This window comes from Drosophila erecta, unplaced genomic scaffold (genome assembly GCF_003286155.1).
Source record: "Drosophila erecta strain 14021-0224.00,06,07 unplaced genomic scaffold, DereRS2 tig00000000-arrow-pilon, whole genome shotgun sequence".
NCBI lineage: Eukaryota > Metazoa > Arthropoda > Insecta > Diptera > Drosophilidae > Drosophila > Drosophila erecta.
Window position 1 is genome coordinate 26,846,157 of NW_020825194.1, and position 21,581 is coordinate 26,867,737.

The 21,581-nt window shown below is 45.0% G+C and overlaps 5 protein-coding genes across 7 annotated transcripts; 4 read left to right on the forward strand and 1 right to left on the reverse strand.

The window, feature by feature from the left end:
- The first annotated feature begins 222 nt into the window (after positions 1-222).
- Positions 223-7,774, forward strand: LOC6552549 (CDC42 small effector protein homolog). Its single transcript, XM_001978923.3, has 3 exons — positions 223-611; positions 5,872-6,257; positions 7,187-7,774. Exons 2-3 carry the CDS (start codon positions 6,009-6,011, stop codon positions 7,193-7,195), a joined length of 258 nt encoding a protein of 85 aa, XP_001978959.2. The 5' UTR covers positions 223-611; positions 5,872-6,008; the 3' UTR covers positions 7,196-7,774.
- Positions 1,138-2,226, forward strand: LOC6552550 (DPH4 homolog). The gene is made up of 2 exons (XM_001978924.3): positions 1,138-1,605; positions 1,664-2,226. Exon 2 carries the CDS (start codon positions 1,664-1,666, stop codon positions 2,198-2,200), a length of 537 nt encoding a protein of 178 aa, XP_001978960.1. The 5' UTR covers positions 1,138-1,605; the 3' UTR covers positions 2,201-2,226.
- A 1,052-nt stretch (positions 7,775-8,826) lies between the features above and the next one.
- On the reverse strand, positions 8,827-11,656 carry LOC6552548 (another transcription unit protein). The gene is made up of 5 exons (XM_001978922.3): positions 11,598-11,656; positions 11,279-11,482; positions 11,152-11,215; positions 10,303-11,089; positions 8,827-10,184 (listed from the first exon to the last, which is right to left on the reverse strand). The coding sequence occupies exons 2-5, from the start codon at positions 11,307-11,309 to the stop codon at positions 8,889-8,891; spliced, it is 2,178 nt and encodes a 725-aa protein (XP_001978958.1). The 5' UTR covers positions 11,310-11,482; positions 11,598-11,656; the 3' UTR covers positions 8,827-8,888.
- Positions 11,657-11,658: 2 nt separating this feature from the next.
- Positions 11,659-17,528, forward strand: LOC6552547 (regulator of gene activity). 3 transcript variants are annotated; one of them, XM_015153982.2, is made up of 8 exons: positions 11,659-12,662; positions 14,217-14,352; positions 14,411-14,625; positions 14,878-15,109; positions 15,718-16,287; positions 16,677-16,881; positions 17,049-17,213; positions 17,277-17,528. In XM_015153982.2, exons 2-8 carry the CDS (start codon positions 14,220-14,222, stop codon positions 17,494-17,496), a joined length of 1,740 nt encoding a protein of 579 aa, XP_015009468.1. In that variant the 5' UTR covers positions 11,659-12,662; positions 14,217-14,219; the 3' UTR covers positions 17,497-17,528. The 3 variants fall into 3 exon arrangements, with proteins under 3 accessions (XP_015009468.1, XP_001978957.1, XP_026831758.1); XM_001978921.3 differs by having other exon boundaries at positions 12,576-12,662; positions 14,878-15,127; XM_026975957.1 differs by lacking the exon at positions 11,659-12,662 and adding an exon at positions 12,807-13,027 and having other exon boundaries at positions 14,878-15,127.
- Positions 17,529-18,223: 695 nt separating this feature from the next.
- LOC6552737 (putative leucine-rich repeat-containing protein DDB_G0290503) lies at positions 18,224-21,573 on the forward strand. Its single transcript, XM_001978920.3, has 3 exons — positions 18,224-18,456; positions 18,513-20,366; positions 20,436-21,573. The coding sequence occupies exons 1-3, from the start codon at positions 18,340-18,342 to the stop codon at positions 21,468-21,470; spliced, it is 3,006 nt and encodes a 1,001-aa protein (XP_001978956.1). The 5' UTR covers positions 18,224-18,339; the 3' UTR covers positions 21,471-21,573.
- The last annotated feature ends 8 nt before the right edge of the window (positions 21,574-21,581 follow it).

Below are 21,581 nucleotides of genomic sequence, written 5' to 3' on the forward strand. Positions count from 1 at the left end.
CTACATTGCCACATTTTTAGTTAGCCGAGACTCAAACCTACCTGTCATCGCCACCTCTTCATTTTTTCTGCTTTTCTATTCGTTCGACGTTGAAGATATATTTCTCTGGAACCCGCAATATGGCTTACTAAAAATTAGACGTTTTATCTGTAATACCCGCTTAATTTCTTTGTGCCACTAGATTAATTGCCCATGTCTGTCGATCGAAGACTCGATACATCGCTTACCATCGATATAACAAAAAAATCGATACTCGCTGCATCGGTGTTTTCATCCATCGCTAGAAACTTTTAAAGTTTAAATACATTTGTCTGCCGCAAACGTTAAACGCGCTACTTGCAACTCCTGAGACGCAGTGAATAAACGCGAGTTAAGTGCTGGCTGAATACAGCTTCACTTGACGACATTTGCTATTTGCGGGCGAGTGCAAGGCGTGTGTTTCGGTGTTCGAAAAAGTGCTGAGAACAAGAGACTGAAAAAGTTCTGAAAAGTTAGTGGGTTGTACATCTCGCTCCCCGAAAATCAACGGTGCTCAATTAATAAACAAATCGGCGGAGCAACAAGAGATTTCGACACGTGATCTGGGAGCAGGAAAGCCGTCACCTTATAAGGCAAGTTTCGAGTTGCAAGCGGCGGCACCCACGGAAATCGTATGTGCCCCGATGTTCAGCCATTAATTAATTAGCTCAGAGTTCCTGTCTCGAGGCAAGTTGTTTGCCCCTTTCCTTTTTCGCTAATTTCGAAATTGGGTCAGCGTGTGCGATGCCACATTCGGTGTTCGAGTTAATATGGCTGTATTTTTTTTTTTTGGCTGCTGCTGCTAACCAGTTTGTTGACCTTGTTTTCGGCTCTCCAAGTGCAATTGGGGCCTGACTTTTGACAATATGTAAGACTTTTCTCTTTTATGGGGGATTGGGGAACGGCATCTACGGACGGGGTGGGAAATTATGACCGGCGGACATGCAATGCATTTTCCAGCTCTTGTTTCTGTAAGCATAAATGTTTATCGCCACCTAGCAGCAAAAATATAAAATACACGCTCACAATCACGAAAACACTCCTTTCTTGGCGACATTTCCGTTTTTCCAGCAACAAAGGCGTCGTGTGTGTGGGTGTGACTGTGTGCGTGAGATGGGGGTGCCGTTTTCACATTGATTAAATTAACTGTTATTTATTCCGTCGAGCGTCGCGTTCCATGTAAACAACAAACAGCTGTTTTCATCATTATAATCTTAGTGTTGGCAAACACCACGCTTTTTAATCATATTTTTTTTACGGAGAATCAAGAATTAACAAATTCGGAAACATTTTTTCATCTAGAATTAAGCTTTAAATTGAGAAACAAACTCAAATTGAGAAACAAACAAACTTGGCCATTTGCCAAGTTTTGTAACTACCTAAACTAAACATTCAGATTAGTGTGTCTAACATAAACCATTTACTAAGTAAATCATTAAATCATTGAAGTATTGGTACATCAAATTATGAACTTGTTAAATAGTGAACATGTGTGTGGTTTTTGAAAATTGATTGCAAAGAAAGTGTTGAAGTGGCTTAAATTGTAATAAATCATACATATGAGTGATAGGAGACCTTAGACTAAAAGTAAGTATAAAGATATTTATGTTTTCAATACAAATACTTCACGCATTTCCCTTTTCAGATGCCCGACTTCTATGAACTCTTGAATGTGCCATCCACGGCCAGTTTCGAGGAGATCAAGTGCAGCTACAAACAATTGATACTACAATGTCATCCCGACAAATTGCGGCAGCTCGATGACCCAAATCCGGGATCGGAGGCCCAGAACAGTGACTTCAATGCGATAAACGCGGCGTGGAACACACTGAAAGATCCCATTAGGCGCAAACACTACGACGCTGAACTGCTGCAGTCGAAATTCCGAGCACATAGCAACATATACGCCACCGTCGTGCTGGATGAAATGCAGCGGATCCAAGTGGAAATCGAAGAAGACGACGAGGCACCGGTACCTCCACCTCCCTCCCGAGCATCTGAATCAGAATCCGATGCAAACAAAGGGCCGGCGACAATGTGGAGCTATACGTACAGCTGCCGATGCGGTGGTCAGTATCTGTTCGATGGATCAGGAGACGATGATGAGTCACCCGAAGTGATTGTGGAGTGCAACGAGTGTTCTTTAGTGATTATTGTGAAACAAGCCGCAAGTTGTAAATAAAGAAGAACTGGGGGAAACAATGGAAATGCTGCGCAGCACAATGCTTCTGATTTAAACTATTCGATTAAGAGCCCTTTGGAAATTAACTTTACACTCCGTTTATTGGTTTCTTGAACCCCGGGCTCCCTTTTCATATGCAAAGCATGTTGTCATCGACATCGACGTCGTGCATTCGACATTCGAGCATGCCCTGCCCCTTTCTTTGTCGCCTGTTGTGCCCAAAAGTGATATAACCTGATGGTGGTACATCATTTCGATGTGGTTTCCCGCTCCAGGCATTTATTCACTTTGCAGACTATTCATTTCCGCCGTGGGGGAGGAATTGCAAAAGACCCAATGACTTTGGCGCGTGTGAATCGTCGGGGATTTGCCAAATTACGAGCGACTTTCCGTTTATCTGGGGGAGTTTTTGGGTCAAGTTTCACAAATCCACGATTATGGAAGAGTGTTGATTGTATTTTTAATTCTAAATTCGAGTTTTGTGTGTTTGACTAAATTTATTACTGAAATGGTTAGCCAGGGCGAACTTTTTAATGATCTAGAAATGTGGCATTCAAAAGTATGCACATTCTTAGACGAGACTTTACCACATACGAATTGATATTTACAAAATATGATTTCTATGCAATAAAATATATAATTTGGCTTCCAATTCTAGATGTAGTTAATTTATATACATTTATTAAATAGTATTCGACTTCGGCTATTCAACGAAACGATTTCCATCTCCGAAAAGTTCCATTTTCGAGAGAGACAACGGGTCTTAAGCTCCTTAAGTGTAATTATAATTACTCGAGTTCGCCCACTTTTCGCTTTTTGTCAAGATTCAATAACCCCGCCCGATCGCAGCAACGTCGACGATGATGTCAGCACTGCAAAGGCCCAAAAAAACGAAAATGCTTATAAACGACTGCGGGAGCAGGCGAAAAAGCCGACAGCCAGCGCGGGAATCCATTTGTTTATGATTATTGCAAAGTAATTTGCAGTAGACATGGCAAATACGCACACCCAGTCTGTCGGGGTTTTTTGTTGTGATTGGCTTGTATCTATCCCCCTTGGAAAATCTCTGGCCACCGGATAAGTACGTCACCCGATCTCGATGGTTAATTAGCGCTTGTCCAGCTTTCGATTTTCAAATAGAAATGCTGTCTATAGTGAGTGAGTCTTTATGCTAGTCTGCGCATAAATGCTTCGTATTTACATATGTATGTTAAAACGGCAGACGGGTTTGATAAGCACTTGAGTTTGAGATCGAGTTCGAGTTCGGGCTAAATGAGAAAACAACAGGCGAAGGAAAACGTGCGTACCTTCAAATACAAACTGTTGCATTTGTTTGTTACACTGGAACAAATACCACCTGACTTCGATGTCGTGTGCTTAAATTAAAGTCTTTTTTACCTGCGTTGGGTTGACTAAAAAGAAAGATCTTATATCTGCATGCATGGCTATTGTATTAGTCTTTTCAAGATGTTTTTTTCGGTGCAGATATTTGGTTATCTCTTCTTTTAATAAGCTTTTGACACAGAAAATTGAAACGCTTTAGCGCATTTGGCCCTCGTCAGTCGCTCATTCATTCCCCCATTCCGTCAATTATTCCTGCGTAGCTGTGTTTGTGGCCGAGTTATTCGCATACAGAGGAAAATTAGTGGAGTACGCATTTCATTTACAATTATAGAAACATCATTTGAGTTATTCCTTCGAATTTTAATACGCATACCACACTGCAGTTTAGGATAATTGCAAGTGACATTAAGGTAGCGCCAAATATCAAATTAAACATTAATTTGAAAGCTGAAATATTAAACAATTGCTTCAGTTAGTATATAATTTAAACATGTACTTTTTGTTAGATAGAGGAAAGATTGAATGAAGATCCTTTAGATTGAATGTACCGAAATTCCCTTAGCACGGAAGAAACATATCCCCAATTAAAACCATTTACAAATTTGTCATTTTGTTGAGGGACTTGCAATCAATGTGATTCTGTTCGAGCTGCGAGATGATTTCTTACTGTGTATCCATTTAGCTGTGTGACACGCGTCGCAGCGCGATTTGAGATAATAACGTTAGCGTTCGCTCTCGGAAAGTGCAGATATGTTGGCTACAATAAGCCGGGCCGAGCTCCAGCTCCAGCTCCATCTCCATCGTCAACCGTCGCCGTGGCCACCATCAGCGTGTTCCAACTCCACATCGCTGCCCTGCCGCCTGGCACTTTCATTTCGGTTTCACTCCGCATTAAAGACGCTTGAGCAGCTTTAATTGCCCAGTGGCCAGAAGAAAGACTGCGCAACACGCGTAGAAAGCCCAAGAAGTTTGGAGCAGGCTATGCCCGTCATTGGAAGTCCGTTAGAAGGAAAGGGAAGAATCAACTTCATGTAGTTACTTTCAACTACTTACTGACTTCTACACTAAGATAGATAGTAAATAGTTTGGTTTACTTTATAAAAAAGCAGCTCAGAACATTTAATGAATGTAAAAGTCAAGGTTAGATCGTGGGCTAGAATTTAAGCATACGATATACAAATTTGAAATTGCTTCCTGGCATGTTTAATACGTTCAATAATAAAACCAATTGCCTTTTAAATTTGAGTGACGAATGCCCATATATTTTTGAAAACAGTTGCCCGTATTTTGTTTTGGATATTGTGTCGTCGAGAACAGCTGATGTAGCCATATAACTTTCGGTATTTATACAGTTGTCTTGGGGATAACAACTCTACAATTGAAGCGGATCCAGTCAGAAGACGCAAACAAGATCTTCCACAGAACCCGAACTAGTTGAGCCAGCAGACCACGAAGATCACGAGTGATAGCTTTGAAATCCCGTCTGCTTTCTGGTTCCTTCATCGGCGTCTTTTCTGTCTTTCTCTCAATCTTAATTACACAAAAGTGCCAATTAATTGTTGATTTTTTGTAGCTTTTATGCCATATTTCTTTCGCAACTCCGCGGCTTCTCAGGCGACGCCTCGGGCCTTATAATTCTGTTGTTCTGTTTCTGTTTCTGTTTTGCGAGTGAGTCTGCAAATGCCTGGCCAAGGTGGCCGCATCTGATTGTGGGTCTGTATCCGAGTCTGTAGCGAATGTGTAGCCGAGTGAAAAGCCAGGTAACAAGTGGGACAGCAAGTAGAGCAGACAACAGCATGCAGATACGGATAGTCCTCCCACACCAGTGAGAGGAACATGCCAGCAGAATGAATCGCACATCTGTGTACGCCGCTGGTTTTCTGGAGCAACGCAAATGGATGTGGGTCCATAGCTCCTCTTTGGGCTGGAACTGCATACTCATATTTCTATTTCCCATCAGTGGTGGGCGAAATTGTAATATTTATTTATTAATATAAAGTTCATCTAAGCCTAATACTGTGGTTATACGATTATGTAGTTACGTTTGTCTATATCTGCTGATTTGACTAATTGCATTATCATCCCATATGGTTATATAGGTATTTTTGTCTATATCTACAAAGAAGATTGTCTCCAACCTTGAAAGTGTAGCGATTGAGGGTTACTAATTGAATGACAACATTTATACGTAATCCTTGCCTACAGTAGCCGAATAGCTGCTCAATAGCACAATGAAAAAATATAGTATTTACTGTATGAAGTCAACTTTCTTTGGCTTACAAATGATGTCTTACATTTTATACTCAACCGCCATTTGATCGTTTTAGGAGCCGAGTTGCGTAACCCACGCCCCACAGCCACAGCCAACCTGGCTGGGAGCAGCTGCCTCACGATTGATCGCCCGCAACACCAGAATACTGAATCGCCGTCCAGCGCCAGCCAGCGAGCCAAGAGCAAGGGGAAGATGGCCAGCACCGGCGAGATCTGGCTGCAGTGGTTCTCGTGCTGCTTCCAGCAGCAGCGCTCGCCCTCCCGCCGCCCACACCAACGCCTGCGCATCGACCGGTCCATGATCGGCAATCCCACCAACTTCGTCCACACGGGCCACATCGGGTCCGCGGACGTGGAGCTGTCGGCCAACCGCCTCAACGCGATCTCAACCCAGATGCAGAGCAAGGGTGGCTACGAAACCAACTCGATACACTCGCTGCATGTGAGTTGACCTAGCCAACCAGCCAACTGGTCGCCAGTGCAGGAAAACATTCTTGGGCAGATCGCATCCCTAAAAACTTAATTCAGCAAAGCTCTATTTTTGCCCTAACTAACTGCTGCATGTAGCACAGGTTCAGGTTCTTCTTAAAGAGGACACACTGTCAGTTTGTTTCTTGAGTCATGTGTTTCGTTTGGCTCCCCGAGTATTAATGTGTGAATCACGTCCTGAGCCAATGGGTGCAATCCAAGAATCTTTTGGACATTTAGCACCTATATGGATTATAGATCTTGAGAGTCAAGGCTCAAATGGAGGCTAAAACAGTTTGGCATTTTTATTCGGGGTATATGCTCTCGAAACAGAGGGCATTTGCGATATTGGCTCAAGTGCAATTAAAAGAGGCCTTAAGTGAAACGAACAAAGAAAGCCATTCCTGCTTAATAAAGCACTAATATGTGTAAATTGTGGTGTTTAAAGTGAGCTATCGTCTTAGCAGATCACTTGTCATTTTCATATACATCTTCAGTGGCTTGTGGATGTTCTATCACGAAACGTTCAGTTCTCCATTGAAAGCAGAGTTCCATTTACTAGGGGCTTAACCCACATCCCAGCGCTTGAGCTTCCCATCGAGCTGCGAATAACACACACCCACCCTAGCCAAATTCAAATAATCGACCCCTTTTTGCCGCCCCTATCGACACACATACGTATGAGCATGCTGAAAGCCAGTTTTCTGGGACCCGATGGCCGATAAGGCCGCCCCTGTCCAATCCCCCTGTCCCACCCACGAATGCCTCTCACATGGAGCTATGGTTAATTGAGACAACGGAGCTGTTGAGCACTGTGCACTGGCCACGGTCTAGTGCGTCGCTTAAATGGTTGACAAGCAGTCCTCGACTCATGTTTCTTTCGGTTTTGCTCTTTATTTGCAGGCCTGCTGATGGAAGCCCCCATCACCTGGCAACATCTCCGCTATGAAGTGCATTTCGTGCAATTTTTACAGAGAAGGAGGACAGGAGCGAAGCAGCAGACATACATTTGACGATTCGTGCTATCGGACGAGGAGGGCCAATGGAATGGAGGGAATGGAGTGGAGGCGCACAGTGCTGGAAGTCATGAGGAGGTGCTTAGTTAGGTTCCACACAGAAAAAAAACCAGACTGCGCGACAACGGAATGCATTCCGGCTTTTATCCGCGGATCCACTTGATTTTGGGTGATTTGCTTTTTGTGAGTATTAGCTAAATGAAAAATCGCAAAGAGTGCCAAGCGACTAAAATCAACCGACAATTAAGCCTGAAACGAATATACACAGAGTCAGTTTGAGGATTAGGTATCACTTTTAGATGTACTTAATGACAAAACAAAGAAATCCAGAGGGAACTCCTGTTAAGTTCCTAACCATAATGATTACCATTTCCAAAGCCCATTTTTGAGATCATTCATTGAGCTCTTACGAAAACTGCCTTATAATCACCAGCAGCAATAAATAGTCTGACCCATGGATTTTGAAACGGTGCAACTAGCGAATCTTATTTTACAAATGCTGATATCGCACTTACACAGCGTTTATGCACTCCGATAAAAGTGTCGCACAATCATTTTCAGACACAAAGTAATTAATTTTTAGATCGTTTTTGATATCCCCCATGCGAGTACTTGGGAACCTCTCGACAGGAATAGAGCCAACGCAGACTGGATTATGTTGTTTCTGGGCCAGCGACAATTCACCTTAGATGGACGAGTACCTTTGTAGAACCCCGTTTCAAGAAACAGAAATATATAGTTGTGAAATCAGATGCCGTTGTAGATAAAAAGGGAGTTTAGAATGCGTTGGGTTTTAAGCATATAGACTAATTGTATAAACAAATATTTAAGCAATAATTTATGCAAATATATATATATATTTAAAAGCAACAACACGTAAATATCTCGTGTGTTTAAATGGGCACTTGGAAATATCTCCCGGCATCACAGTTGGACGGAAAGCTAATTGCTCAGGCTAAGTGCTTTTTGCCACTGCTCTATCGACCAAATAAGTATTGGCCATCTGGGTGCCGACTTTCGGCCAATAAACAATGGACTTGGTATGGATTTTGAGGGCCCGCCTTGGTGGCGAAAAATTACGCAGGACGCTCCGCTTTTGTTCGAATTAAAATAGCTAATTTTAAAATTAATGCTTTAAAGTATAGGGAAGCCGGTTGTTGAAAAAGTCACTTTTATGTACGAGTATTTTGGAATAATTAAACTAAATTATTTACTTGCCGTTTTTCTTTTGGTTTGAATTTTAAATTTGGTGTTCGTGGGATTTGGAAAGAAACATTAACTTAAAATCAACATTAGAGGAATTCATTTAAGTAAAGATCCATAACCCTGTCTTCACTCACTTCCCAAATACCGAACCTATCTGGATCCTCTCCAGAAACATCGGCATAGTAGGAAACAAAAACTTCGACAAAATAGTAGAAGACAATTCCTAACAAAAATACTTGGGTACGCAAACCACATAAATGCCCTCTGTAAGCTGGCTTTTTATAATTAATTAATAAAGAAAGTACCTCCGACTTTTGCAAGGCGTGAAAATTGAAAATGACTTTTATTGGTGTGATCAAGGAACGCAAATGAACTAGACAAACCTAATCATCGTTGTCACTGCCCGAACCGCTGCCGGAGCCACTGCCACTGCCGCTTCCACTGCCCGACTTGCTGCTGCCGCCGCCGCTCTTCTGGCTGCCTTCATTGTCGCTGCCGCTGGGGCTGCCTCCTCCACCGCCCTTGTTACTGTGGCCGCTCTTGACGCTGCCGGCGTCCGATTCGCTGTCGGAGTCACGCAGCGCCTTGCTGGCCTTGGCCTTGTCCACCTTCTTGCTGCGACGCGCTTCGAAGTCGGAGCCCTCGTCCTCATCCGAGGAGTAGATCGTGGATGCCTTCACCTCTGCCTGGCCGGCACCGCCACCCTTCTTGTACCGGTTCTTGATTGCACTCAAGCTGATGGCATTGTCATCATCGCTGCCATCGTCGTGCTGGTAAGACGAGGTGCCGCCTCCAAGCAGTGGTTCCCCCGCGCCCGGTTTCTTCTTCTTGGGCTGCGCCTTGTGCTGATTGCGCATCGCCTGGCGCAGCTTGGCCTCCTCCTCCTTGAGCTGCGTGGGCCTATCCGTGGTGGGATCCTTGCCCACCTGCGTCAGGATCTTAATACCACTGGTCTTGCTGGATCGATCGGCCAGCGACATGGTCATCTTCTTGTGCGTGAATGACTCCGTGGAATGAGGACGGAAAGTGAGCTTGGTCCTGAAGACTGACTGGCCTTGCAGACCCGTACCTTGGCGGACGAACAGATGGTTATGGTCACCTAGAAGCGGCTGCCTGTAGGCGTCGAAGATCTCGTTGCCCAAATGAAGGGACATGCTGCCGTCGGACCAGCGCACGAATCGCGCGTTAGACTCGCGCACCATATCGCCCTTGTTGTCCATGAACTCTCGCCATCGGATCGTGTTGCTCACTTTGAGCTTGATGCGCTGCCTGCCCTCCTCGTCCATTGTCTCCTCTTCATCAATCTCATCTTCGTAAGTTTCAGGATCAAAAGGATGCGTGACCACTGACAAAAAGTTGGGAAGCTTGATGAAGTGTTGTTCTTTTCCTAGGTCTGCAGAGATGCGCGGAATCTCTACATCGATTCGGGTCTCCGGAAGCGGTTCAGGTTCGTCCTCCTTGGGCGCCGGTTCTACCTGGCTCTCAACTTTATCCCGCGATCGCGATCTTGAGCGGGAACGTGAACGGCTTATCGAACGACTGCGGGAGCGGGACCTGCTTCGACTGCGGCTCTTGGAGCGTACCGGGGATTTTCTGGTGGCTGCTCCAGCCTCCTCCTCATCGTCACTAATATCATCGGCATCTCCAAATATGTCAGCTGCAGCCGGAGCTTTCTTGGCCTGGAAGATTAAAATGTCTGAGTAAGCAAAGTATACAAGACCAAATCAGGATTATTTTTCCATAAATATATAACTAGTTAAATAACAATATATTAAAGTAGTCCAGAGTGCGCCTTACCTCATCCTGATCAGACTCGCTGTCACTGTCGATAAGCCGTGATTTCTTAGCTTTGGTGGGTGATTCCTCCATATCGCTATCGCTGCCGCTCTTGTTCTTCCCTTGATCAGAGCCACTCGCCTTGCGTGCCTTCTTTTTGGACACACTAATATCGCTGCCGGACCCGGATCCGCTGCGACTACGGCTTCTATTAGGCGACGGCGTGCCCGTCTTGGAGCGCGATCTGGAAGTGCGACTGCCACTCCTGCTCCTACTTCTGCTGCGACTACCGCTCTTGGAATTGGCACGCTCATCGTCAATTTGCAAATTGGGCGAATTGGACCGCGATTCCTCGTTGCCACTACCCTTGTGTGTACCGCTATGAGACCTGGATCGAGAGCGGGCACTTTGTGCTGAACCAGATTTACGACTCCGAGGGGATCCCGATCTCTGGGTGTGAGGAGATCCTGATCTGCGGCTGTGTGGAGAACCCGATTTGCGACTTTGAGGAGAGCCAGATCTACGACTATGAGGCGATCCAGACTTGCGACTTTGCGGCGAACCCGATCTGTGACTTTGTGGAGATCCCGGAGTTCCAGATTTACGGCTATGGGCTGATCCCGACCTGCGACTGTGAATAGATCTTGATCTCTTACTACGAGCGGAACCAGACCGCTGGCTGTGGCGGCTTTGTGCAGACCCGGACCTGGCGCTACGCGGGGACCCTGAGCCGGACCGGGATCGGGAAGACCTGGAGCCCGAGCGGGAACGATCGCTTCCACTACCTGACTTCCGACTGCGTGGGGATCTGGAAAACAAAGAAAGCAATCAGCATTCTCTCATCGCTGTGTTCAAATATCAAAAAGTTACCCGGGTGCACTGCCTCCTTGCGGCGTGACACTTCGGCTTCCACTTCGACTCGAACCGGAGGAACCTACATATGTAAACAGTGAAAATAGTAGTTGCTCAGGACGGGAGCAAACCATTAGCCACTTACCACTGTCATCGTCCGAGTTATGGCTACCCATAATGCCAAGTTAATTCGCGTTAAAATCAGAAAATCTGCAATGAAGGTAATTCGCAGCCGGGCAACAAAGTTGAGTTTGGGAGGCCTTGGCACTTTCACACTAATCGATAACTAAAATACGCAAGGAGGTCTTTGCATAGGCACACCAGATGGCAGCCCAATAACTGTTTTTGTCTATCGATTAAAAGTAAACAACTATATTACTAATAGCAAAGGTAATTAAAATTTTAATCTACAAAGAAAATAATTCAAATATTCTTTGAAATATAAAGAAAACAATGCACCAAACCTTCTGGTTGAAGACCAGCGACTATCGATACCAGCGCTGCATCGATAGCAAATTTTTACATCCCTAATTTCTGTGTGTTTGTATTCGTGACAGCCACAAAGTTTTTTGCGGAACATTTTTTGTGTACAATTTAAAGCCATTTCGGGCGCTAAAGAATTGTCTACTGCCCCTCGATAGTAGATTGTAAGGACCCGGCTCCATTAAGTTCGAGTGCATTTGCGGGTCGGCGGCGTAAAAGACGCGCAAATCCAACAGAGAATTTGCCCAATTCGCTGCTTCGGGTGAAATTTCAATGAACTGAGAAAACAAAGACAGACACACACACAAACACACGCACAGGGTCACAGACACAGTGCTTGTGCAGCAGTGTAGAAAGAAGCAGAGACAACAGCGCAATAGCGAGCGATTATTTACTTACAAATAAAATACAAAAAGGAAACATTACCAAAAACCAAGAACCCAATCCAATCGGTAGAGTGCAACGTGCGCGACATTTGCATAAGCGTGAATATAGAAACTACAGTGGTCGCAAGAGCGGCGCAGAAAAAACGGACAGCCTCCGACAGGCATCAACATCCTTCGACTCTCCTCTCTCGCTCGCTGTCTCTTCGGCACGAAGACCACGCTGCATACAGACGAGGCACATATACATATGTACACACCTACAGCGGTATATATGCCATTTATTTAGGGACAACTCGGCGCGGAAAAGTACTAACTAACCTCGCTCCCGCTACAGTCCTAGTTCCCGTTTCTACGTTGCATCCTTCAAGCTACCAGCGAGTGAGTGCTAGAGAGCGAGATAGCCACAGCTAACCAACTGCTGCCCAGTAGGAATTAGCGGATTTTCATATTCCTGCTGCTTCGCCGATCCGTGATCCGTCACAGTTACGGTTACGGCGCCAGGACAACGACTCCCACGTCCTCGTCCCGCCGGCCGCTTTGGAATGTTAAATGCGGTGAGAACGATCCGATCAGTGTATGTTGTTGTTTCTGGACAGAGTGGAAAGCGAGCGTTAACAGTGGAAGAGCAAGAAGCGACAGTATCATCTAACGTTTATTTAGGTAAGTTGCGCAGCCCTCCTTTTAGATTCGTTGTTCTTTTTTTGTACTTGCTGAATCGCCCAAGGTTAAATGCTTTACTTGGCCCGAGAGTTTTCGCAAGCCAGTGATTTTTTTGTAAGCGCGGGCGCCAGTGTTGCGAAGCAGTCGTTGGGTCAGCTGATAAAGTTACATGCGCGCAGGTAAAACAGCGATCGAATCGGCAGCTAGACTGATAAATTCCCCACAGGGAATTATCATTACCCAGCTTTCATATTCCAGTGAGATTAGCTCCGACGAAATTAAGGGGAGCGATAATATCCTGTGCGAGTATAATTCTCCAGAGGAGTTTAGCACAATGAAGTTCCGATAAGATAAAACAAAAAAACGTATGTATATCAACATACTACTAGTGTTATTTACATATAATGGTACTAGCAAGCAGCATCAGAACCTAACTGAAAATTTTATGGCATACCATTACCACATTTATTAATCCTTAAATTGGCCGTAGTGGAAATAATGCATAAAGCTTTGCGAATTTTAAAAGTATTTTTACTGTACACATTTTTTCTCTGCACTTTACTGCACTGACCATTACCTGCATAATTGATCGAGGCACAAGTTAAGGCGTATATCCTTTTGCACTCGCCCCGCTCTTCTGCCACTCCCCCGCATCCTGGTGGCAGTCATTCTGGTTTTCTCACCCACACCATCACCATTGTCTTGGTCTCCATCTTATCCACACGGACTGGGCATGTGTGCCCACCACAAAAAGGAACGGCAATAATTACCGCAGCCTTTCTGCCTGTGTTTCTCTTTCTCCACCTTCTTGCTCTCCCTCTTAATTTACTCTTTTTTTTCTCCTTCTGCTTTGTTTGCTGTTCGAATTCGCCAATCGACAGCTGATGCATCGGCCATTTAACGGATTCACTTGGCGCGGGCAATTTTGTTTATAGCTATACTATTGATGGTCGCCCTTTTTTTGCATCCCCCCTCTTGCAGTGAAGATAACATTACCTATATATGGCTCGAAGCTCCTAACCCAAAAGGTTGCTGGATTGTTTGCTTAATACGCATATGCTCGCATTTAGTGTGCGACAATTATCTGCGGGGAGCCGATTTGTTATCATTATAGCCCCCCTCCACTGAGTCAGACAGTTTTTATTTTTATTGTAAACTATTGTTTATAGGCGTAGAATTTCCCTGAATCAGACATTTAACATCAGTTCTCTGTTTACTGCGGAGATGGCTCCGAGTAATTATGTTTGTTTCTGGATGCTATTAGTAATTGGAAATCATCCAGCGTATTCCCATGCACTTTTTTTTAACCGTAATGTTATGTAATGTGCAGCAATCTCCAAAATATAGGTATTTTTGTTTGAACTTAAAAAGCCCAAGAAGTGGAAGTATGAATAAGTTATATCAGGACTTACAATGGTTACAGATCGTTGGGAGCATTTAAAAAAAATCAGATGTTGCCAATAGGAAATCCGTTAACCATTACAAATGACTGTTTAAGTGATACTTCGATGTCGACGCAGTGCCACAGCCTAATCGACACCCCTTCCATTGCAGATTATGGCGAATTTAAATTTTCAACAACCCCCGAGAAGTATAGCGAACGCGGCGTTAGCTGGCCGGACAACAGGCGGGTTCGGTGGTAGCTCCCTGGCTGGCCATGTGACGCCCACTTCGGGAATGTTTCAAACCGGTAAGCAGTTGTAACCCAAAGCTTTTGACGGAGTACCAACGCACATTTGTTGCCATAGACTTCGCCAACTCCTATCCAGGAACGCCGAACTACGGTCAGGCGCCGCAGCAGCAGCAACAACAGCAGCAGCAGCCTCAACTGTCACCGAACCGGAATGCCCAGCTGTCGGTCGGCGGACCCGCCATCTCGAGCGGCAACCGGAACGCCAACCTCTTCGGCCAGCGACAGTTTGTGGAGCGGCGAGCCATGCAAGGATTGGGAAGTGGCCCCATGGTAAGCAGCGCAGCATTACAACCAAGTCTACCTCCTCCAACTCGGTCATGTCACAATTTCTGATTTAAAACATCTAACAATATCGATCAAGTTTGTATATAAAAAACATCAGCACAGATTATACGATACCTCCAGAGATTACAGACTCAGATTACATAAAAAATGTGTAATCTATTAGATAGAGTTGGAGATGTTAGCCATAATTAAATAACAATTTGTAGAGACTTGGCTAATAATAATTTCTTTACGCAGTCGAACATGGGCAACTTCATGCAGACGGGTCGCGGCGGCTACGGAACGGGTGGAGGCGGTGGCGGTCCTTTGAATAACTTCCACGTGTTCGGCGGCGGCGGTGGGAGCGATACCTCCACGCCTGCCCTGCTCGATCCCACGGAGTTCCCCTCGCTGACGAATGCGCGCGGCCAGAACGACCAGACACTGCCCCAATCGAATCCGCTCCAGCCGCCGGGCAGCAAACCTTATGGTAATTTCTTTACCTCTTGTGAGTTCAAATCAAAATCCACTTCTTTTTATTTATTTGTGTTTTTAAAATTACGATTAAGAATTGGTTGTGTGTGGTGTCTTGTGATCAGCTCATTGCGCCCACTTAGTTATGCTACGCTGTATTTGTGACTAATCTCGGGTGGTGGTTTGGGTATGGCAAACTTCAACTACGCTGGTCGACCAATGGAATCAGAAATGTTTTTGGAAATTCAAATTTGAAATGAAATGTGCTAAAAATGTTGGCTAATGGATACGATATCTTTATATATCCAATCATTTACTTTATAACGTACAATTTTCCAAATATTCTCTTATGATCGATGAATATAAAGAAACTGTTCACATAATGAAAGCGACTTAACCTTTTAAGTTCGTGTATAGGTAAATTTACAGTAAAATACCTAAGAACTTTGCGTTTTAAATGTGCAAATGCTTTTTAGACCTTATCATTGATTTAAATTGGTTGCTGCATCTTTTCCGCGCTTCTATTATAGAAAGAAAAACGAGTTATTTAACTGCTTTAGTACGTAATTTCTTCGCTTTACTCATTTTCCTTGGGCGACCTTCTCACTCCTCTTCTGATTTTAGTTGGCATGGTGAAGCAACCGACGTCAGAGCAATCGGAGTTCACGATGTCTAACGAGGACTTCCCTGCGTTACCGGGCACCCAAAACTCGGACGGCACAACGAACGCGGTGGGGAGCGTCGGCGGAACAGGAGGCTCCGGTGGTGCGTCAACAGAGAACCACTTGGACGGCACGGAAAAGCCGATGAATTCAATAGTGGTCAGCGGATCAGCGAGCGGTAGCAGCGGTTCCAACGTCGGCGTTGTAGGCGGCAATGGTCTCGGTGCCGTTGGTAGTGGTATTGGGGGCTTGGCAGTGGGCGGCGGCGGAGGAGCTGGTAGCTCAGGAGGCGGAGGAGTCGGCGGCAATGCAGCCAGCGGAGTTGTCGGCGGGTCCCACGTGGGACTGGTGGGCAGTAACAGTGGCATCGGCGCCGTCAACAGCGTACCCAACAGCAATGCCATGATGGGCGTGGGCGGCGGCCTGGGCAGTGGAAGCGGCTCTTCTGGGAGCGGAGCGGGCGGCGAGCATCTGAACGATAATTCCAGCAACGATAAACTTGTAAAGAGCGGCGTGCAAACTTCGCCAGATGGTGAGTGCCTGAACACTTCTTACAATAATTATTTATTAGTACCGAACGCTGAAGAGACCTTTTTGTGACTCTTTTAAAACGCTAAGATACGGATGAATAATACATTTAAACCTGATTAATTCGAATTTTATATTTTCATTTCTCCTCCATGCGCGCTTTTCAACATGTGTTGTTGTTAAATATTATATACAGACTCATTTCCATATATGTTTGCAATTTATGTTTCGGTTTGTTTTTATCGCGCCTCTGGCACATCACAAAATCTAGGGGCTTTACTTTTACCCATTTGTATCCACAAATAATACAACCATGAAATATTTTATTTATTCATTGTTAATGTAACATTATTAATGCAACAAAATTACCTTTCGAACGTTTTGTATCATTAGGCAAGGTCACAAACATACCAGCGACCATGGTGAACAACCAGTTCGGCATGGTTGGCCTGCTGACGTTCATTCGGGCTGCAGAAACGGATCCCAATCTGGTGACGCTCTCCTTGGGTACGGATCTCACGGGTTTAGGCCTGAACCTTAACTCGCAGGAGAGCTTGCATACAACCTTCGCTGGCCCCTTCGTCGCACAGCCCTGCAGGTCAGTTTACTTGTGCGTTAGTTGGTAGGCAGAAGAACATAAAGCTTGAGGGCTACAACATTGCTAAGTTACATAATAAACTCAGTTTATTGTGTATTAACTGAGGTGTACCAAAAAAGTATGCCAAAGTAGTGTAATAATATTGTATTTGTATTTATTTTTTGCAGAGCACAAGACGTTGAGTTCAACGTGCCACCCGAATATCTGATTAATTTTGCGATAAGAGACAAACTAACAGCGCCGGTACTGAAAAAGCTGCAAGAAGACCTGCTCTTTTTCCTTTTCTACACGAACATCGGCGATATGATGCAATTAATGGCAGCTGCTGAGTTGTGAGTACTTCCCACGTAACCCCATTATCTAACCTATATACTAAAACTCTGATCTGATCGCAGGCACAGTCGCGAGTGGCGGTATCACGTGGAGGAGAAAATATGGATAACTCGAATTCCTGGCATTGATCAATATGAAAAAAATGGTACAAAAGAGCGCGGCACCTTCTACTACTTTGATGCGCAAAGTTGGAAACGTTTGTCCAAGGTGTTCCAAATAGATGCCGAGAAATTAGATAAATGTCCCAATATAAGTGCGTTTATGAATGGACAGTCTGTATAAAATTAATAAAAATGAAAAAAATTGAAAAAGAACTTATGCTGTTGTTTTTGCATTGCAACAAGGACATTTAACACTAACTTGAATAATAAGTTTTATTATATAAATTAAACAATCTACTTGAGTTTTTCTTATTCCTTAACGGTGTTATACATATGTGCACATTCTGTACTACAGATGCTTACATATGCCCATATAAGATATGAACGGATTTATTTTTTCTAAGTTTTCTCTAAAATAGAATATTTTTACTGTTCGGAACTACGAATTCAATTTTTTTAAGCGGACTGCTAGTCAACTGTTGCCATTGGAATCGGAAAATTAAAGGCGTTATTTGCCTTTTTTAGATTCGCTGAAATTGTATGTATGTATGTATGTATATTATGTATATTAGCAAATCTACTGTTTTCTAAAATGCAAAGCAGCTCCACCTAGCGGTGATACTCAGTAAACTTTTGCCGAATATGTACATACAATGTATTTCATATGTACATATCATAGATAAGCAAAACAACATCTTTCAACTTGTGGACGCCAGGTTTTATTGGCGTGGCCACAATCATTTCGTGATTTCGGTACCTTTTGGCAATATTATATTTTCAAATGTAACAATTAGAGTGATTGTACTTTTACTCTACGAGTATAAAAACCGATCCACCTTCTTACTCGATTATAGTGTAAACGCAATGTTTTCTTAACAGAATCGCTTTTCGCACTTAACAGCACTCGTTGCTATGTTAACGTCCAAGGGAAGAAGAAGAAAATTAGAGTTGCCTACGAAAACAGCGCCTGCGCCTCGGAATTTATTTGAATTTGTCGCTTGTTGCGGCGTCGCTTTAGCCGAATATGAATACGCCAGGTATAAGCCTTTTTCAGGGGGCGGACACCCTCAACGTGAACTCCACACTTGACCGCCAGGAGGAGGAAGAGGCGCTTCAGGATCAGAAACGACGCGACGAAGAGGTAAGTGATCTGGGAAATCCTGGTAAACAATGTCACCAATTCCAATTCTACGCCAGCTTGGGCAGATGCTTGCGGGCGCATTCGACGACCTGGATGATCATGAGAACACAATCGACTCGACGACGAATTACCAGTCGGAACTTGAACAGCCGCCTGTCCTACCCAACTACCCACCACATCCACACCAGAAACAGCTGCAGGACGATGCTGAGCGAGCTAATGAGATCGAGATGCACCGCCTCAATATGCTGCTGGAATCCAAGGATCACCAGCTGCAGAACGTCAACCAGGAGACCAACGCTGCACACAAAAAAATTGATGACTTACAGAAGCAGCTATCTATCATGCAGGCGGAGCTGGATCGAGCCTTGCGCGAGAAGCAAAACACTCACGAGCTGCTGGTGGAGACCAAAGAGACTTGCTCCAATAAGGACAGCGACCTGAACAAGCTGCGGTCGGAAAAGAAGCAGTTGAAAGAAGATAACACGCGCCTAGTTGGTCAATTAGAGATCACCAAGACCTTGCTTTCGGAAGTCCAGTGCAAATATAATATGGTGCAGGCCAGTAAGCAACAGTGGGAAGAGCGGAGCGCCGACCTGCGTGTTAAGCATATCGAGGATACGCACCGAGCCCAGTGCGATCTCTTACAGCAGCAACTCTGTCAGATGAAGGATCAGCTTGATCGCAAGCAAAATGAGTTGGATCAGATAAACTCGCGCTACAATGCTCTGCAATCTGGTCATGAAACAATGCTCCTGGATAAAGCCGCCAAGATTAACGAACTTAGTCAAGCTTTGGATGACGCCCAAATGCGCTGCAACCAACTGAGTGCTAGACCCGATTTGCAGGATGAAAATCATCGTCAGCGACAGTGCATCAGTGACTTGAAAGCCAGCATTGCCTCTTTTGAGCAAACAGTCGCTTCGCTCCATGAGCGCCTAAACAAAACCACCGCGGAACTTGACGTAATGGATTCGCTTATTCAACAGCATCAAGCGGATGAATCGCCTACTGGTAGGCTAAGTCAAGTGGGTGGATCGCAACTTGTTGGTAGCACACCACTTAATCCTGTAGACAGAGTTGGTCACATCAAGCAGGAGTTGTATCGAGCGCTGGCCAGCCTGAAGAACAAGCGGGAAGAAGTGCGACGGCTAGATAAGCTTTTGGAGGAACGCAATCAGGAACTGCGTGTGCTGCGCAACAATGAGAACAAATCCCTGGTCCAGCTAGAAACTCTAAAGGACGTCAAAATGCGCCTCGAGAACAAAGTGAAATCCATGCAGCAGGAGTTGGAAGAGCAACAGCACAAATTACAGCAGGATTCAGGTCTGCATTCACAGCTGCATGCCATCGAAGCCGAGAGGGATGCACTAAAAGAAAAACTGCAGCAGATCGAAGAACAACTCCGGAATGTGGAGAAAGATCTGGAGCAACTAAAGCAGCAGCACGAGAGCCTTCAGAGAAATTACGATCAGCTTTCGCAGGATAACCGGCAGTTGCGAACTCGAGCAACTGCAGACAACCTGCGCTTAGAGCTGGAACGCCACAAGATTCTGTTAAGAGATTCCCAGAGCGAGGTAGAGCGACTTAAGAAACTGTACTCTGACATCGCCACAGACAAGGAGGCATTAGACTATGAATTAAGAAAGTTAAGAGAATCGGACACGCTCAAGGAGTTGCAGGATCAACTCCAAAATTTAGCCACTGTTCAGCGAAATTTACAGTTGACAGAGATGAAATCTGAGGAGCTAAAAAAGCTTCTGGAAGCGGAGAAACTCAGCCACGAACGGGATCTGCAGGCCTTGCGCCAAATGAACGAGCGGGAAAAGCGCAAAGGAGACAATGCGGTGGCGAAGGAAAGCTCCGAGAACTGCAGCAAGTGCATTGAAAGCATAGCAGAAATTACCAAGGTAAGCGAGTAAACACTCCCTCTGACATGCCAGTAAACTAAATAATCTTTAATATTACCCCACTATTAGTCGGAAATTCAGTTGTTGAAGCTCCAAAACGTAAACTCCATTCAGGCCAAGGAACTCAAAGAATTGGAACACGAACTGGAGCAGTCTAAAAATTTGCAGGCCGAGATGCAGGAAAAGATCGAGCTATCAAGCAAGCAAGACGAGCTCATAAACGATCTTAAGGAGAAGGCCAATCAATTTGAGGCATACATTAGGCAGCAAGAGGAGCATAAGCAGCAGAATAAGTGTACGCCCAGTCCGACATCAAATTTAGAATCCACGCCTGACCCATCGCCAAAAGAGCTTACCCAGAATCGAATAAGGTTGATCGAACAACGTGTTCGAGATGAGATGGCCAAACTTTTTGCAGCTGAACTCAAGAAGTTTACTACCCGACTGCAACAATCTGAAGAGCGGAGCCAATGCCTCCAAAGGGAATTCCAAGCAGTGTGTGGAGAGTTGCAACAGCGGCAAACGGAGGTGAATCTGTTAAAGCAAACTATCCTAGCAGAACGCGAGAATATCGATGAAGTGCTGGCCGGCAAGGAAGAGAAGCAAAAGGAAATGCTGCAGAAGTGCCGCCAGGAGCTACAAGCGAAGAACCAGCGAATTGCCGAACTGCTCCGAGAAGTGGAGGAGCAGCACGCCAGCATCGATTCAGAAAGGCAATCTATGAAGGCTGTGATGGCCCAGTGGGAGAAACAGCGTAAGTCAGTCGACCAGGTGGAACAGCACTGGCGCCAGCAGCTGGAAAGCCTGCGTACCACCCATGAAGAAGCGATGCGATCCGCACAGCAGCGATATCAAAGTGCCAAGCGCACCGCCCACAATTACAAGTTGTATGCTGAGGACAAGGAAGCACACATGAAACGCGAGTATGAGCGCATTAAACATGAGTACGAACTATCGCTTGCCAAGATCGAGGCTACCATGAACCAGCACCTGGAGCGGCGGAGTCGCGAGAAGCATCGCGACAAAGAAAACGTGCCGAGCAATAGCAGCAACGACCCGGTCGGCAGCTCGAATAGAAAGACCACAGGCAATAGTCACAGCTAATTCTTAGGAAAATAGGTATATTGTCTCTTTAGTGGAATACGTTATTGCATGTACTGCCAAATTGTTTAAACAAATAAAAGTCGATGTACATTCCTAACCTAAATGTCAGAT

Bases quoted from the DNA above. Each gene is read 5' to 3' on its own strand.
- LOC6552550 (XM_001978924.3), top strand. From the start codon at position 1,664: ATGCCCGACTTCTATGAACTCTTGAATGTGCCATCCACGGCCAGTTTC.
- LOC6552549 (XM_001978923.3), top strand. From the start codon at position 6,009: ATGGCCAGCACCGGCGAGATCTGGCTGCAGTGGTTCTCGTGCTGCTTC.
- LOC6552737 (XM_001978920.3), top strand. From the start codon at position 18,340: ATGAATACGCCAGGTATAAGCCTTTTTCAGGGGGCGGACACCCTCAAC. The intron at 18,457-18,512 runs GTAAGTGATCTG...ATTCTACGCCAG, and splicing joins AGAAACGACGCGACGAAGAG to CTTGGGCAGATGCTTGCGGG. The intron at 20,367-20,435 runs GTAAGCGAGTAA...CCCCACTATTAG, and splicing joins GCATAGCAGAAATTACCAAG to TCGGAAATTCAGTTGTTGAA.
- LOC6552548 (XM_001978922.3), bottom strand. From the start codon at position 11,309: ATGGGTAGCCATAACTCGGACGATGACAGTG. The intron at 11,216-11,278 runs GTAAGTGGCTAA...TTACATATGTAG, and splicing joins TAACTCGGACGATGACAGTG to GTTCCTCCGGTTCGAGTCGA. The intron at 11,090-11,151 runs GTAACTTTTTGA...TTTGTTTTCCAG, and splicing joins CAAGGAGGCAGTGCACCCGG to ATCCCCACGCAGTCGGAAGT.
- LOC6552547 (XM_001978921.3), top strand. From the start codon at position 14,220: ATGGCGAATTTAAATTTTCAACAACCCCCGAGAAGTATAGCGAACGCG. The intron at 14,353-14,410 runs GTAAGCAGTTGT...TTGTTGCCATAG, and splicing joins TTCGGGAATGTTTCAAACCG to ACTTCGCCAACTCCTATCCA. The intron at 15,128-15,717 runs GTGAGTTCAAAT...TTCTGATTTTAG, and splicing joins TGGTAATTTCTTTACCTCTT to TTGGCATGGTGAAGCAACCG.